The 14,279-nt window shown below is 41.4% G+C and overlaps 1 protein-coding gene across 1 annotated transcript; it reads left to right on the top strand.

The window, feature by feature from the left end:
* Window positions 1–5,414: 5,414 nt before the first annotated feature.
* Window positions 5,415–11,303, top strand: LOC136048364 (coiled-coil domain-containing protein 162-like). The gene is made up of 7 exons (XM_065736018.1): window positions 5,415–5,420; window positions 5,858–6,013; window positions 6,921–7,153; window positions 8,483–8,621; window positions 9,211–9,331; window positions 10,240–10,349; window positions 11,109–11,303. The coding sequence occupies exons 1-7, from the start codon at window positions 5,415–5,417 to the stop codon at window positions 11,274–11,276; spliced, it is 933 nt and encodes a 310-aa protein (XP_065592090.1). The 3' UTR covers window positions 11,277–11,303.
* Window positions 11,304–14,279: the final 2,976 nt, after the last annotated feature.

The following is a 14,279-nucleotide window of genomic DNA, read 5'->3' as shown; positions in this document are numbered from 1 at the left end:
AGGGTAGAAATCTACTTCCTGGCAGTATTCTTTTCACCAAAATTATTGAGAGGCCTTACATGCTTCTCTGAGGGATCTCAACACACCAAGTCCAAGTACAGCTGTCCTACTATATGATCATTGTAGCACTGTTATGTTGTGATTCATAGATTACTAAACTGGGGTGTTGACATCTACAGCCAGGTGAGGTAGTCTACCAGAAGGGAAACAACTCCTGGTCTTGGTCCTGGGTGACAAGTTGCTGCAGTTCTCTAAGAGAAGCTGTTATCTAAAAGCAACCAGACTATGCTTGCAAAAAGCTTCCCTAAAGGAATAGTGAGAGCCAAATAAATATCATAGCTGAGATCAGCTTCAAAAAGGAAACTACAAAAAATAAAAAAAAGGATACTTGCTGAAGAAATAAAGGATAAACTGGGGGAGTTAAATCCTTACAGATGGCATGGAGACTCTGGAGACATACTGGAGGCACTCAAGAAATGTGCACCACATGTATAGAAAGACTTAAGAAGAGTAGGAGGATGCTGGCATTACTAAGCAGCAAGATTAAACAGATCATTAAACCAAGAAAGAAGTATCCTTAAAGAAACTGAAGTTTCATTCCAAAGAATGAAATGAAAGTGACTATGAACTGTGACGGGTTAGATGTAAAATGATTCAGGACACCCCAGCAATGATTTTTAGGAGCAATCCTTCTGAAGGCATTAAGGCAAATAATTCTTGTTTCAAACACACCACTGCTCTAGCCTGTCTCTGAATAGCATCCTATCCCTCAGGCATATCAACCACATCCTACTTGCTGAGGGTGCACTCGACCTCACTGCTGATGTCAGCACTGACCACTGTGGGACATCACTCATCACTGATCTCCATCTGGACATTGAGACATTGACCAATTCTCTCTGGACTCGGTCCTGCAGCCAGGTCTTCAATCCATTGAACAGTCCGCCCATCAAACCTGTATATTTCCAATTTGGAGAGAAGGATATTGTGGGATACCACGTCAAAGGCATTACTGAAGTCCAGATAAATGACATCAGTGGCTCTTCCCTTGTCCATTGATGCAATTATACCCTCATAGAAAACCGCTTAGTTGGTGAAGCAGGATTTGCCCTTGGTGAAGCCATGCTGGTTCTCTCATATCAGCTCCCTGCCTTCCATGTGAATTAGCACATCTTTCAGGAGGATCTGCTCCGTGATCTTTCCTGGCAAAGAGGTGAGACTGACAGGTCGGTAGTTCCTGGAAGCATCCTTTTTATCCTTCTTAAAAATGGATGTGATGTTGCCTTTTTTTCCAGTTGCCAGGCACTTCACCTGATTGCCACAACTTTTCAAATACCACTGAGAGTGGCTTGGTGACTACATCAGCCAATTCCCTCAGAACTGTGGGATGTGTCTCTCCAGGACCCATAGACTTATGGATGTAGCTGTGGATGGACTTTGGGGGTAGTGGTTTACGGAAAGCTGGACATGAGCCAGAAGTGTATCCTCAGCCCAGAAAGCCAACCATATCCTGGGCTGCATCAAAAGAAATGTGGCCAGCAATTTGAGGGAGGTGATCCTGCCCCTCTGCTCTGCTGTGGTGAGACCTCACCCAGAGTACTGCATCCAGATGATGAGTAGTCCATACAGAAGAGACATAGACGTGTTGGAGTGCATCCAGAGGAGGGACATAAAAATGATCCAAGGGAGGGAACACCGCTCCTATGAGGACAGGCTGAGAGAGCTGGGGCTGTTCAGCCTGGAGAAGAGAAGGCTCTTGGAAAACCTGATAGCAGCCTTTCAGTATCTAGAGAGGAGCTATAAGAAAGAAGGGGACAGATTCATTAGCAGGGTCTGTGGTTATCAGACAAGGAGAAATGGTTTCAAAGTTAAAGAAGGGACATTTAGTTTGGACAAATGGAAGTTTTTGTTTACAGTAAGAGTGGTGAGGCACTGGAACAAGTTGCCCAGGGAGGTGGAGGATGTCCCAGTCCTGAAGACATTCACAGTCAGCCTGGATGGGGCACTGAGTAACCTAATCTAGGCGTAAGTGTCCCTGTTCATTGCAGGTGAGTTGGATTCGACGGCCTTAAGGAGTTCCTTACGACTCAAAAAATTCTGTGGTTAAAAAATATGCACACTATGATGTGCATGCAGAGGTGACTTCAAAACAAGACTGAAGCTGAGGTGATACTGTGTGTACATGACACCCCAGGATGCCCAGGGCAATAGCTGACTGCAGAAGGATCTTACAAAACTAAGATACTGCAAAAATAAAATAGATGGAGCTCAGTGCGTTATTAAGCATAATATGATGCACCTGGGGGGAAAAATGCAATCCCAAAATGTAAAATGACAGTCTCTGACTTGACCACTACCACACAGTGATGAAATCTCAGAGTTGTGATAAATAGTTCTGTCAGAATTTCAGCATAATAGCAACCAAAAAAAAAAAAAAAAAAAAGGAAAGAAATCAACTCAATTTAGGAAATATATGGAGAGCAGAAATAAGAACACCACTGCATCACTGAATAAATCAGCATTGATGAGGCTGTGCAGTTCTGGTTCTCTGTAACAGAAAGGACAGAGAACTTAGGAAGGCTCCCAAGGAGCCACACAGATGGTAAAGACTCAGAACTGCATTGAGTAAGTAGGACAACAGAGGTAGGTGGAGCTCTGTAAAACTCTGAGTCAAATGAACCCGAGGAACAAGGATTGTTTCATGGTCTTCTCTAGCGTAAGGTGCATCAAAGGTGAACAAGAGTTTCTGAGCAAAGATGGCTCTTGCACATGCCTTGTAATTAGAGTGTGGGATTTCTTGCTACAGGATGGCAAAAATTCATATGACTCAGAGTGAGACTGCACATGAGGAAACGTGCTTTAAAAGGAAATATAAAGAAATTCAGTCTGCCCTATTCTTCATCTTTATTAGACAAGGTCATAGGGGTTGGAATGGACCTCTGGGGATCGTCTTGTCCAACTCACTGCTAAAGCAGATTCCCTGCAGCAGGTTGTTCATATTGTATGTGCAATTAGTTTCCATTTTCTTCAACCAAGGCATTCGGTGTGGCAATACATCACATTTAATATCTTATGAACATCTTTGCTAGGTTTAATTCTAGAAGCTTTTATTTGTCCTTGTGACTCTTTTGTTAGTCTCCATCTGATAAGAACTGTGTGGTATTTATAAGAGTGCTTGTATTTGTGAAAAAAATAAAAGGACAGATCTTTTTCTTAGAGTTGCTACTCAAAGGAGCGTGTGCAGCTACAGAAGCCAATTGCTTCTCCTATTGTAAGAACCAGTTAATCATGGGCTCTTTGTTTTAAAGGCATGTGAATGAAATACAGGAGAACTGAGTATTACAAAGGGGCTGCAAAGAAATGACAGTCATGACTAAGCTTGGTTGAAGGACACCTTTACATGATGCATAAAGTGTAATACCAAACAGTTTAATGCATACAGTTGCACAGTGCAGTGCAGTACAAACATTACGAGTCAGTCCCAGGCTCAGTATGTACCTGTGGTATAACAGCACTCTGTTGCTTTGGCAGCTCCCGCTGCTGATCTGGGCTGGGACGTGTCTGCATGGCTCTACACTTGCTGTGTGAGACCGGGTCTCATGGGAAATCAGCAGGGAGCGTTGTTGCTAAACTCAGCTCTGGACAATGGATAGCCTGTAATTCAGGTTCCAAAGCTTCATAGGCACTTTTGAAAATTTAAGTGTTAGTGACTGTCCCACTTCGTAGAGGAAATTTTCCCAGTATCAGAAATAGGTAGTAGAGCTCCTGCATCTTTTAGCTACCTGGCCATAACCGTATGTTTTGCTGTAAATGTCCCCAGTCAGATGCATTTTCACATATACATCTACACCACTAAGGATTTTGTCTATTTGTTTTAATTGTTAACATCTGCAGTTATTGCTGTCACTCACAATTATGTCAGGTTATAATGAGGAGAAGATGAGGAATTCTGTTGAGGAACATTCTGAGAATTTTTTAAGCAATTTGAGTTCCTCATAATACAAAAATTTTGATTTTTTTCACAGGGAGACATTTTTATCCTCCGGGAATGTTTCAGCCTACCAGAGTATTACAGACAGGATATACCATGCACTGCCTCCACTGAGTAACTCTGTGATTCCAAGTGTGTTTGCTGCACAGCTGAGGCTCCCGCAGCTGCTGGATGTTCAGAGCTGCAGAGTGAGTAAAAAGTACATGCAGTGACGCTCTTCTTCTGTGCTGAGCTCCCCGGAGAACACAGTACTCTGCAGTTCTTGCTGGGGTGCTCACTCTTCCCAATCCCAGTCCCAAGAACCTAACAGCTAATTAAAACAATTTCTACGATCACAGCTTACTAACTTCATTCATCATTTGGGGTCCTGGGAAACACTCTACAAAAGTGAATAATAAAAATTTAAGTTGGAATATAATCACATTGGTGCCACCAAAATGCAATTATTCTTTATGCTGTGTGTTGAAATGTTTTGCCTATCTGCACTCTGCTGTGTTTCTAACTTTCTATTTTGAGAAATAATCCTGATGTCTCTCATCACCTGACAGTGGTTGTGACTGCCCAATATGTCTGTCGTGATTACACATGAAATAGTTAAGTCTGCTGCTTTCTTAGCTATAGCATCATGCAGAATTACACAATGACAGATAAACTGTCTCAGAGCTAAAGGAGCACCTTGAATGACACTGGCAAAAAAGGTGGTGTAATGCTAAGGGAAGTAAAGGTGAGTCCTACTGGTGATATACCATGTTCCAAAGTAAAAGGAAGTTTTAGATCATCATGCTAACTTCCTGTTTCCTAATCTTCATCCCTTCCTGCTGATTTTCCATTATTTGATAATATTGTTTTACCTGTCTCTCCTGAGCAGTGAGTTACAGGAATACAATCTTCTGTCACCCTCACCTTGATTTAGGTGACAATAGCATGTAACAAAGCATAATGGAGAAACAAGATTTGTACTTGCATGCGAAATCTCAGCATCACTGATGAATTAGATGGAGGTTCCCTGGGGAGCCTTGTCCTGATGCCTCTGCAATTTGAGCAACAATAAAAGATTGACAGACACTATGTAGGGAACTAGAAGCTATTCTGTGAAGACAGAAGTAAAACAGTGTCTTGGTAGGAAATGGATTCTTTTATGACTCTTATTGTTTTCTTCCCATGGAGAAATAATAAGTGCCTCTCTCTTTTCTAATACACATCTAGATTTCAAAATGGAAGCAGTGTATGACATGATGAGTAGCTTGGTCTCTGAGTTGCCTTTTCCTGACCGAATTATATGGGATTCTCCTAAGTAATTAAGTGTTATGAATCGTCATCTCTTCTCTTTTAGACACTCATGCATTTTCCTTGGAGAACATTCCTAATGGATGGGGGATTGTTTCCAGTCACTATCAACAACACAATTAATTTAAATTACAACATGCAGGTACTGTGAGACAGCAGCCTTGTGCTTATGCCCAAAGACAAAGACAAGATGAATATACAATGCAAGATGAAAACAAACAAATACTGTCTCATTTCCCATCTTCATTTCTTAAAAATAGGAGTGAACCAAAAACATCTCTCCCCTTTCTAATTCAAATGCCCATTCTACCATTTACTTTATTTGATCTTACTTCAAGCAGAGCAGAACATTTTATGTTGACAATGAATCTCTAATTGTCATGTTCCTGTGATGCTAGAACTAGAAAATCAAATAATTTTATGCATATATGTTTTAGGACCACAGTGCTAAAAGCTGTAACTTTATTTGGGCTTATAACACACACACTAAAAAAAACCCACCCATAATCACAATAGCTGAGATTTGCTACTGTTATGCTCAGAGCAATAAACTTTTACAGCCTCTCTCTTCCTCTCCAGCTATGCCTGTGCAACCTGAATGATGCAGACCGGAGAGTTGCTCATGGGGAGCTAACTGCCATGCAATTTCTAATGGAGGATGTTCTGCAGAACCACGATGACTCCGCTGTGGAATATCATGTTCATTGTCAAGCTTCATTAGCTAACAGTAAGCAGGTACTTCAGGCAATTCAGTTTGTATGGTATCATGCACCTTCTGTCTAGGACACCCTCCAGGTTTCGCAAGCAAATCTCTGTGAACTTAAGAGACCCAGAACTGAGCTATGCTGTAATAACCTTACCTAGTCTGGCCATCTGGTAAGAGGCCAAAAGAACAGCATTGTCTCCTACAAACCCTGAGTGTTTATGAGAGAAGTACAGGTGAGAAATTCCCCTTGAGGGCCTGATGCTATCATCAGAATTCTGGAGAAAGCCATGACTTCTCCCCACAGCCCACAGAAGGTCTAACTCTTCCTTTAGAAAGAGCTACTCATTGCCAAGCAGACAGGAGCAACCTGGCCACTATCTAGAAAGGAAGAGCTAGTTGAGGTATGATGGATATCTATGTGAGGGATGGCTGCTGTGGGCACCTGTAGAACCTGAAAAATTTTTTTTCAAGAAGCGGGGAAAGATTCAGGCTGCTTTGTGATGGAAAACAGATAAGATGATCAGTTGTGTAGTAAAATAGGTGAAGAGGACAAATATAGTTATTTTAAGGTTTGCTTCCTGAAGCTCCAGGTTAAGAGTCTGATTTCTGTAGTCATACTTTCAGTTAGAGATGATGCAGTGTTGCTGTTGAAGATACCTAAAGAAAACAGGAATAAATGAAGGATTTAACTTCTGTCCAATTTTATTCCCATCTCTGCTGTATGGGAATACTGATTACAGTAAAAACTATCCCTGCTTTTCCTATTCTGTGGTCTGAAGGTCACTGGTATACAGACTAGCTGTAAGTTTTGTATATGGAAGAATCTGTCACATATCTCATCCACTCTACATTGCATGAGATACTATTATGCAAAGAAAGGCATGTGAAAAGCATACCATAGCTTTCTGAGGCAAAAGATTTCCCTGTGTCTTTCAGCAGAACTCAGCAGAGATGATTGACCCAAGTACTAGCTGGTTGCAGAGCAGCAAAAAGACGTGCAAACATCTGCTGAGGCATCACGATCCTGTTACATCGTGTAACTTGTTAAGGTCTTTTCTGGTGCTATGGAAACAACTGGAAATATTAAAGGCAGAATGGGGCCGGCTCAAGCTGGGGACTGAGGATATCAACACAGTTCCTCTCTACAAAGAGTTTTGTGAGCAATATGGGTAATTTACCATGGATGCAGAAGTATTCCAAAGTGACTGAAAAGATAATAAATGAGAGAAACCTCTGACTTCTCCACCCATTTTTCTCCTGTTGGTCTCTTTCACTACCATTTTTTGAAATTTCTATTTTATTTTTGCTGCTGGTTTATCTAGTGCTTTTGCTTTTCTCTGAAGGCTTGAGAGCTACCTTTCTTTCCTTTGTCACAATATAGTTGTTTGGGTTTTTTTCTCTCTTTCTATGTCTACTTGGATTATTTTCTGCTGATGTTTTCCATGTGCATTCTTCTCCATTGTGTGACCTGCCTCTGAATTTCAGGCTTCATAAAGACTGTCAAATTCAGTGCTTTGACGAATGGGAAATTGGGAAGCTTGTTAGATGAATTATAGCAGAATTCTTCCAACCCCCCTACTTGGCTAAACTCAGAGTAGTCAAGAATAGAAAACTGGATGATTTCCATCAGAGGCCCTTCTGGAAGTAGGAAATGGAACACTGCTTTTTAAAAAGCTTTCTCCCCGGAAACCACACGAAAGAAAGTGAAAGCATAAGATGACACAGTGAGGGTGAAATCTGTGCAGATGCTGAAAAACAGCTGTCATGCAGGGGAGTGTGGAGGAAGAAATGCATGAAGGAATGCAACCGCTGTAGCAGCTCTTTCCTAGCAGGTGATCTCCCTGCAGTGAAGATGGGACTGTTTTAAAATACAAGCTGTACCCCAAAATCCCACCGTGTTTTCCTCTCCTTGCACGGATGAGAGCTTCCTACTTCCCTCTCCCTCAGTGCTGTGCTAACCTTTGTGTGTCCTGCCGTCAAGGGTTTAAAAGGCAGTGTGATCAAAGCAATAAAATCTAACGAGTTATATATGCCTTGCTAATGGCTCCTGTACTTCTCAGAGCAAAGGGCGAATCGGCACTGGCATTCTGCACTCAGGTGCACTTAGCAAACCCGTGACTGGGAAGGAAGGACTGCAGGCAGAGGACGTGGGGGGAGTTTTTTGGTCTGCTTCTCTGACAATGATAGCTATGTGCTTTACTGGTGACTAGATTACCCTGCTTTATTTGGTTGACCTTCTCTTTCTTCCCTTCCCTTTTCTTTTACCGTTACTATAAAACTGGAGAGATTGCTGAACTATATAATAAGTCAGGATTCACAAAAAAATAAAAATAAAAAAATTAAAAAAAGATTATCTTGCCCTTCTTGGATGTTGAGTGGGACTATTGCATATTTTGTATACATTAGGCAAATGGGCCAGGGAAGGAAAAGCAAAACTAATGTCCAAAGATCGTGCATGTAAACATGGTAATTTTGAGAAACACTCTTAGTGATTCTAGCATGGAAATTCTGCACCCAGCCATGAAAGCCATAGCCAGGCAAATAGGCACTGAGGAAGACTTCAGAGAGCCTGTCACAAGCACTCAGCATGTAATTCCCCCAAGAGGAGTATCAGAAATTGATATGAAAGTGTATCAGGTAAGGGGAGAATTGTTAATGGATGCACTACAGTCCAGCAGGTACCATGGGGGCTATTATGGAAGTGTCTGGAAGATGTGGATGTCTGGGTATTGTCTGCAGCAGCACCTTCTCTTGGTGGAGGGAGGTGTGAGTCCTAGGGCAGCCCACAGCAATAGAAGTACCTGTCTCAGTCCAAAGCATGTGTAGCACACACCTAGGCACACAGTTACCACTAAATGATATTAACCTTGGTACTGTACCTGAAACTACTGTATTCTGGGGGAGAATAGAAAGAGTAGATTTGCTTTGGCTTAACGTAGCAGCTTTTGATAGTTGGTGAGAGGATTTATAAAGAGATCTAGTGTGAGCTGAGTATTATACCATTTCAGGTTTGCTATTAGGAAAAATGCCTTTTCAGAAAGAGCTGTGAGGCAGTGGCACAGGCTGCCCAGGGAGGTGATGGAGTCACTGTCGCTGGAGGTGTTCCAGACACATGTAGATGTGACACTGAGAGTCATAGTCGGTGTGCATGGAGGGGATGGGTTGGTGGTTGATCTTAGTGGCCTTTTCCAACTTTAATTCTGTATTCTGTGAAACCTGATTCCAGATTCAGAAGCTTCTGGAAAGCCTGGAAATTCACATGATCCATGATGTGCAGAAGAAGATTAAGCAGGAGTTGACTCTAGTGATATCTGAAAGAGCCAGACAAGAGAGCAGCCTTCCCACTGGTAAGAATCAAAACTCCCTTGCTGGGACACACAGACACCACAGTCTCAGAGTGGAAAAACAGCCCCGGTGCATACAGAAGCAAAGTGGTCCTGCGTGTGGATAGGAGAGGGGCTTTGGTCTCAGCTCCCTTCATCCCCACAGAGGCCAGTGACCAGCTGAGACATGGGGAACGGTGTCACTGACAGAAAATGGTGTCATATTCAGATTCCCTAAACAGAACATTTCACTTCCTTATTATGACATGAATGTTAAACCATAATCATTACAAAGGCAATGTTGCAAAAAACACCGAGCACCAGTTTTTCTAGAGTTTGCAGGCAGCTTGAAACAGACTGTAAGGCATTACCCCTCCCTCTCCCTTTAATAGTGTTGATATTTTATGCGTAGCAGCGCAATTTAAATGCCAAACTTTTAGTATGTTACAAGTTTGCTTTGTACTATTGTATCATGGGTATTCACAGGCAAATATAGTAAGACAAAGTGGAAATAAAAGGGACAAAAATTATGCCCAGCTACCGGTTGAGGTTGTAGGCAGTCATAATTACTGTACAGAAACATTCAATTTCACACAAAAGCCATGTTCTTTTCTCCATATTTACAGAAAACTCCTATGCAGAGCTGCGGGCCAGGTCATTATTGACAGAACTGGTCCATAATGAAATAGAGTTTTGGCTTTGATACCAGAACAAATTTGATAGTGCGGCTCAGCACAGCCTCTGCAATCTGTTTGCAGTGACATTTACTTTTTGTTGTAAACATTTTAGGAAAGCTGAGAAAACCTACATAGTACAGTGTACCCAGTGTCAAATCCCAGGGATTACTGAAGGATCAATATTTTGTGACAGTGATACCCACTGATGTGCTGGGTTTTTTTTGTCTTTTTACTTTCCTCCCTCGCTTAATGCAGAGCTCTGGAAGCGCAAAGTAATGCAAAAAAATTTCTCTGTTGTACAACCCCAGATAGTAGAAACATTTGTTCAAAGGCTGAGGGAAAACACTGAAGAATCAGATACAGAGGTAAATATTCTGCATTTACTGAGTAACAGTTATTTTATGTTTACAGCTTTATTTATCAAAGCTCTTGTCTATCAGTGACCTAAAAGAGAAACACATTTCTTATGCTTTTGAGCTCATATTCTGATTATGTTGTTTTGTAATAGCAGTGTTGGCACCAAGCTTGTGTACCTCCCTGCTGTCTTGTGACAGCTTTATTTCAGATCTCGGGGCTGTAATAATGTGAGGATGATATGCAACTGCGGTGCAGGATTGCAAAGCCTTATGCATGGATTCAGCAGTGGAAACTCTTCTTCCCTAGTCAGTGATAAATCATGGATCCTACCGTGATGTTGGGGAGCAGCTTTAGGGCTTTTTCAGTGAAATGTAAAGATAATATTTATGGCAATATGACCATTTCAGGTTAAAAATCCCAATGCATGGTTGGTTGTTTTTTTTTTGAGAGAGAAGGAATGATAGGCACCTGAGCTGGTAAATTCATTTTTCTACTGAAAATTTTCTTTTAGCTTTAGATAGAAATTAAATAAATTATACAGTTGCAAGTAGAACCAGTAAAACACCTGACACATTTGTTTTCCAATAGATCAGTGAAATTATAGATTGGGTTAAAACCTTATACATTGAATAACTATTTTTTTCTTCATTTTGATACCACAGAAACGTTTAATTTACAGTAAGTGACCACAGTTCATTTTGACATATGCTGTATATGGGAGCTTGTGATTCAGGCAGCCATTAAGATTTCCTGTATTGTTTTCCTAGGTCACTTTTAAAAAAAGCCATTTACAACAGTGTCTTACCACGCTGGGCTGTGATATCATGGCCAGAGAACGCAGCAACTTTGAGACCTACTCCATGTTTTACGAAAATATCCTCCAGCAGCTGCACCAACTACTTTACCAAAAAGAACAAGTATGCTCAAAGCATTGATTCTGCTCTTTTGAGAATTGGAGAAGGATGTTTCTCTGGGTGGCAGGCAGTTGCTCAGTAAAAGTGGAAGTCAAGCTGTCAGGCTGGGAATTTGCTGAAGCAGGGTTGAACTGTCATATGGACACAGTCACTCTGCCTCTCTGTTCATCATTTCAGGAGCTGCACACTGTGGAGAATGATGACAACCAAAATTATATGTCTCTGACACAGGTAGGTGATTATGTTCTGTTGATGGTCAGTACTTGGTTGTCCCATATGGAACAAAGTATTGTTGTGCGAACACATGGAAACCGTCTTTGAGAAGAAAGGTAAGAGGGCCCTGGATCTGCTGTTTCTGTGCTCAAAGCCAGAAGTCATGCCAGAAGGACCTGTGAAATAAAGGTGACCTGAAGGCAAAGGTAGCAATAGCCTGCCATTCTCTGCTTTGTATTCAAAAGGGATAATATACTGGTAGCCTTCGAACTTAAACTTGCACTGATGGGTCTCTCTTCCTGCACAAGTCATTTTCCTGTGCAATTCAATCACATGCAGTGAGTGAGATGGAAATAAAAGTGTGTCAGGTATGTAGGCTATGCTGCAGTGTAAATGGCAGGTAGAGTGCAACATGGTTCCATATACAATTGCTCTCAAGTTGACTTTGCATCTTCAGCTGTGGATTTTTAGTATATGGTATGTGTGGGTGGAATTTTTAATAAGTAAATCCAGTAAATCTTTTAGTATATCAGAAATGCCATCCTGTGGCATCACGTGATATCCATATAATCTATTAACTGAGTTAGAGGCTTGGCTCCATCAACACAAATTCCTGCAGTATGGAGAAAACTGCCTGTGTGCCAGGGGCTCTTGCACAACAGTGTTGGAATACCTGCATTTTGGTTCCTGGGTTTGTTTTCTCATCTGTTTTCATTGCTGACCAGAATATTTCATTTCTTCTTCTCTGGGTATCTTATCCATTTCTTGACACACTTTCTCATGCTTTTTCCAGTTTTTTATTTTGTTTTGTTTTTGCCCCCATATCCTTTTCTGTACAGTATTTTTTCAGCAACCCTCCTTCCAATTTCACTGTCCTGTCTGCATTTCTGAGGAGGCTTGGGTGAGAGAGAAGATGTGAAACATGTGAAGTTTGAGATAGGTGGAAAGATATGGAAAGAGTCAGTAAGACTTTCTAGGAGCCTGTGGGCACTGGAGTCTATCCTCCCCTCCCCTTTGCCAGCCTATCAATCACCACCAAATCCCTCTCTCATCTGACACTTACTTCAAGGACAAGACAGCTTGTCCCTTTCCACTGGCCACCCTGGGCAGCTCCTATTGTTTCTGGACTCTGCTTCAACCTCAGAAGAGATCTCCTGCTCTCAGTTTCATTTGCCTTCTCACAGGCTTACAGCAATTAAGGGGCTACTGCAGGAAAGAGGAGAATGTGTTCAGATGCTCAGTAGATAAGATAGAAATCATGGGAAAGGTTCAGCCATAATCAGTCATAATGGAATGGTAGACTGTTTCTAAGCTAGAAATAATCCTAGGGAACAAAAAGGAACCATGTGGGCTTTTTTTTAAATTTGTTTCATTTTATTTTTTTCCCCTATGAACTCAGGATTTGACTAACTTCTCACTGATTTTACAAAACAAAAACAAAACCCACCAAACCAACACATCCAAAACATGAAAATCAGTGCTGCTCTGCACAAAGTTCACCAGAATTTTCCAGCATGATCGGAATACATGTATTTTCTCCAACCTTCATTTTCAGACATCTCTAGATAATGCTTACTGTAAGACAAAAAGAAAGTGACACAGAACATTTCAGTGAGAAAGAAAAGTGATTAGCACTCATTACTCAGATCTGGCATGCAGAGGTGCCAGGCAGCCTTAAAAGCAGACAGTACTGTAGGCTGTAGCTACAGTGCCTGTTTGTTATCTTAATAATGTAATACATTAAGAATGTTTTGAGCTTTTCTCCACTGTGCTCATTTGATTTGAAATGCAGTTCAGTGGTATGGGAATGAACAGATATTTGTATCTAGCTGTGACCCACCATGTGGAATTTAAATTCTGTCATTTAAATCTATTTAAGTTCTCCCATACATCTTCCTATTTGTTTTCACCTGCATGCCCTTTCTGAGAGTATGTTAATCGTTGAATATCAAGAAATGGAATGTATAATTGTTTTTATCACATATTAAATGGTCTGTATGTACAGGCTTATCAGCAGACGGCACATTTGCTCTGATAAGTGCATTACCTCATAGCTTACCAAATGAAGCCTGGTCACAATTCTCCTGACTTTCCCTCTGGAGGAGGGGATATTAGCTACTGGAGGTCAGGCTAACCTGCAGAGCAGAGTTGAGCACAGGAGCTTCTCCCAAAATTAGACTCCCAAATCCTGCTCACTGTTTCTGCTCCTCTTTTCTGCAGTCACATTTCCTCCTGTCAGTCCTTATACCTACTACTAAGGACACCTTTAGCTCCTGATTACCACAAATGGACTTTTTAAGGTTATGTGTGAAACTCAGACGTTTGTCTCCTTGAAATATTGGTCTTGAACAGTCACAGTTCTTCCTACTGTTTCTTACAAAAAGAAATTCTTCTAAAACCAACAGAGATGTACGTAATAGATTTTTCCACAGCATCAGTGGGTTTAAATCACCCTTTTGGTTATAGGTTATCGCCTAGCCACTCAGGAAGATGTTGTCATTCTGATATTTAATTCTGTACCACAGGCCATATTCGGAGCTCTGAATTGTTTACTCCTAGGTGATGGCATTTGTTCATCTCTAGCTTTGCTCATTCACTTTCTCTGCTGTGATAGATTGCAGGGCTGAGTCATGAGATGATTATGGAAATAACTGCTCTCAGAGCCCAGCTCGCTGACTTAGAGGATGAAAATGCTGGTCTCAAAGAGAAGATTAGAAAAGAAGTACGGGATGAATATGAGTCATTAGTGAGGAACCTATTTGGGATGTGTGTCCATCTAAAAGCAGGTACAGAGTAAGAGGGGCGCACAAT

This window comes from Cyrtonyx montezumae, unplaced genomic scaffold, assembly GCF_038088225.1.
Source record: "Cyrtonyx montezumae isolate F1298 unplaced genomic scaffold, pur_monq_1.0 scaffold_0, whole genome shotgun sequence".
Taxonomy (NCBI): domain Eukaryota; kingdom Metazoa; phylum Chordata; class Aves; order Galliformes; family Odontophoridae; genus Cyrtonyx; species Cyrtonyx montezumae.
The sequence above is the reverse complement of the archived record's forward strand: the minus strand, read 5'-3'. Positions and strand labels throughout refer to the sequence as shown.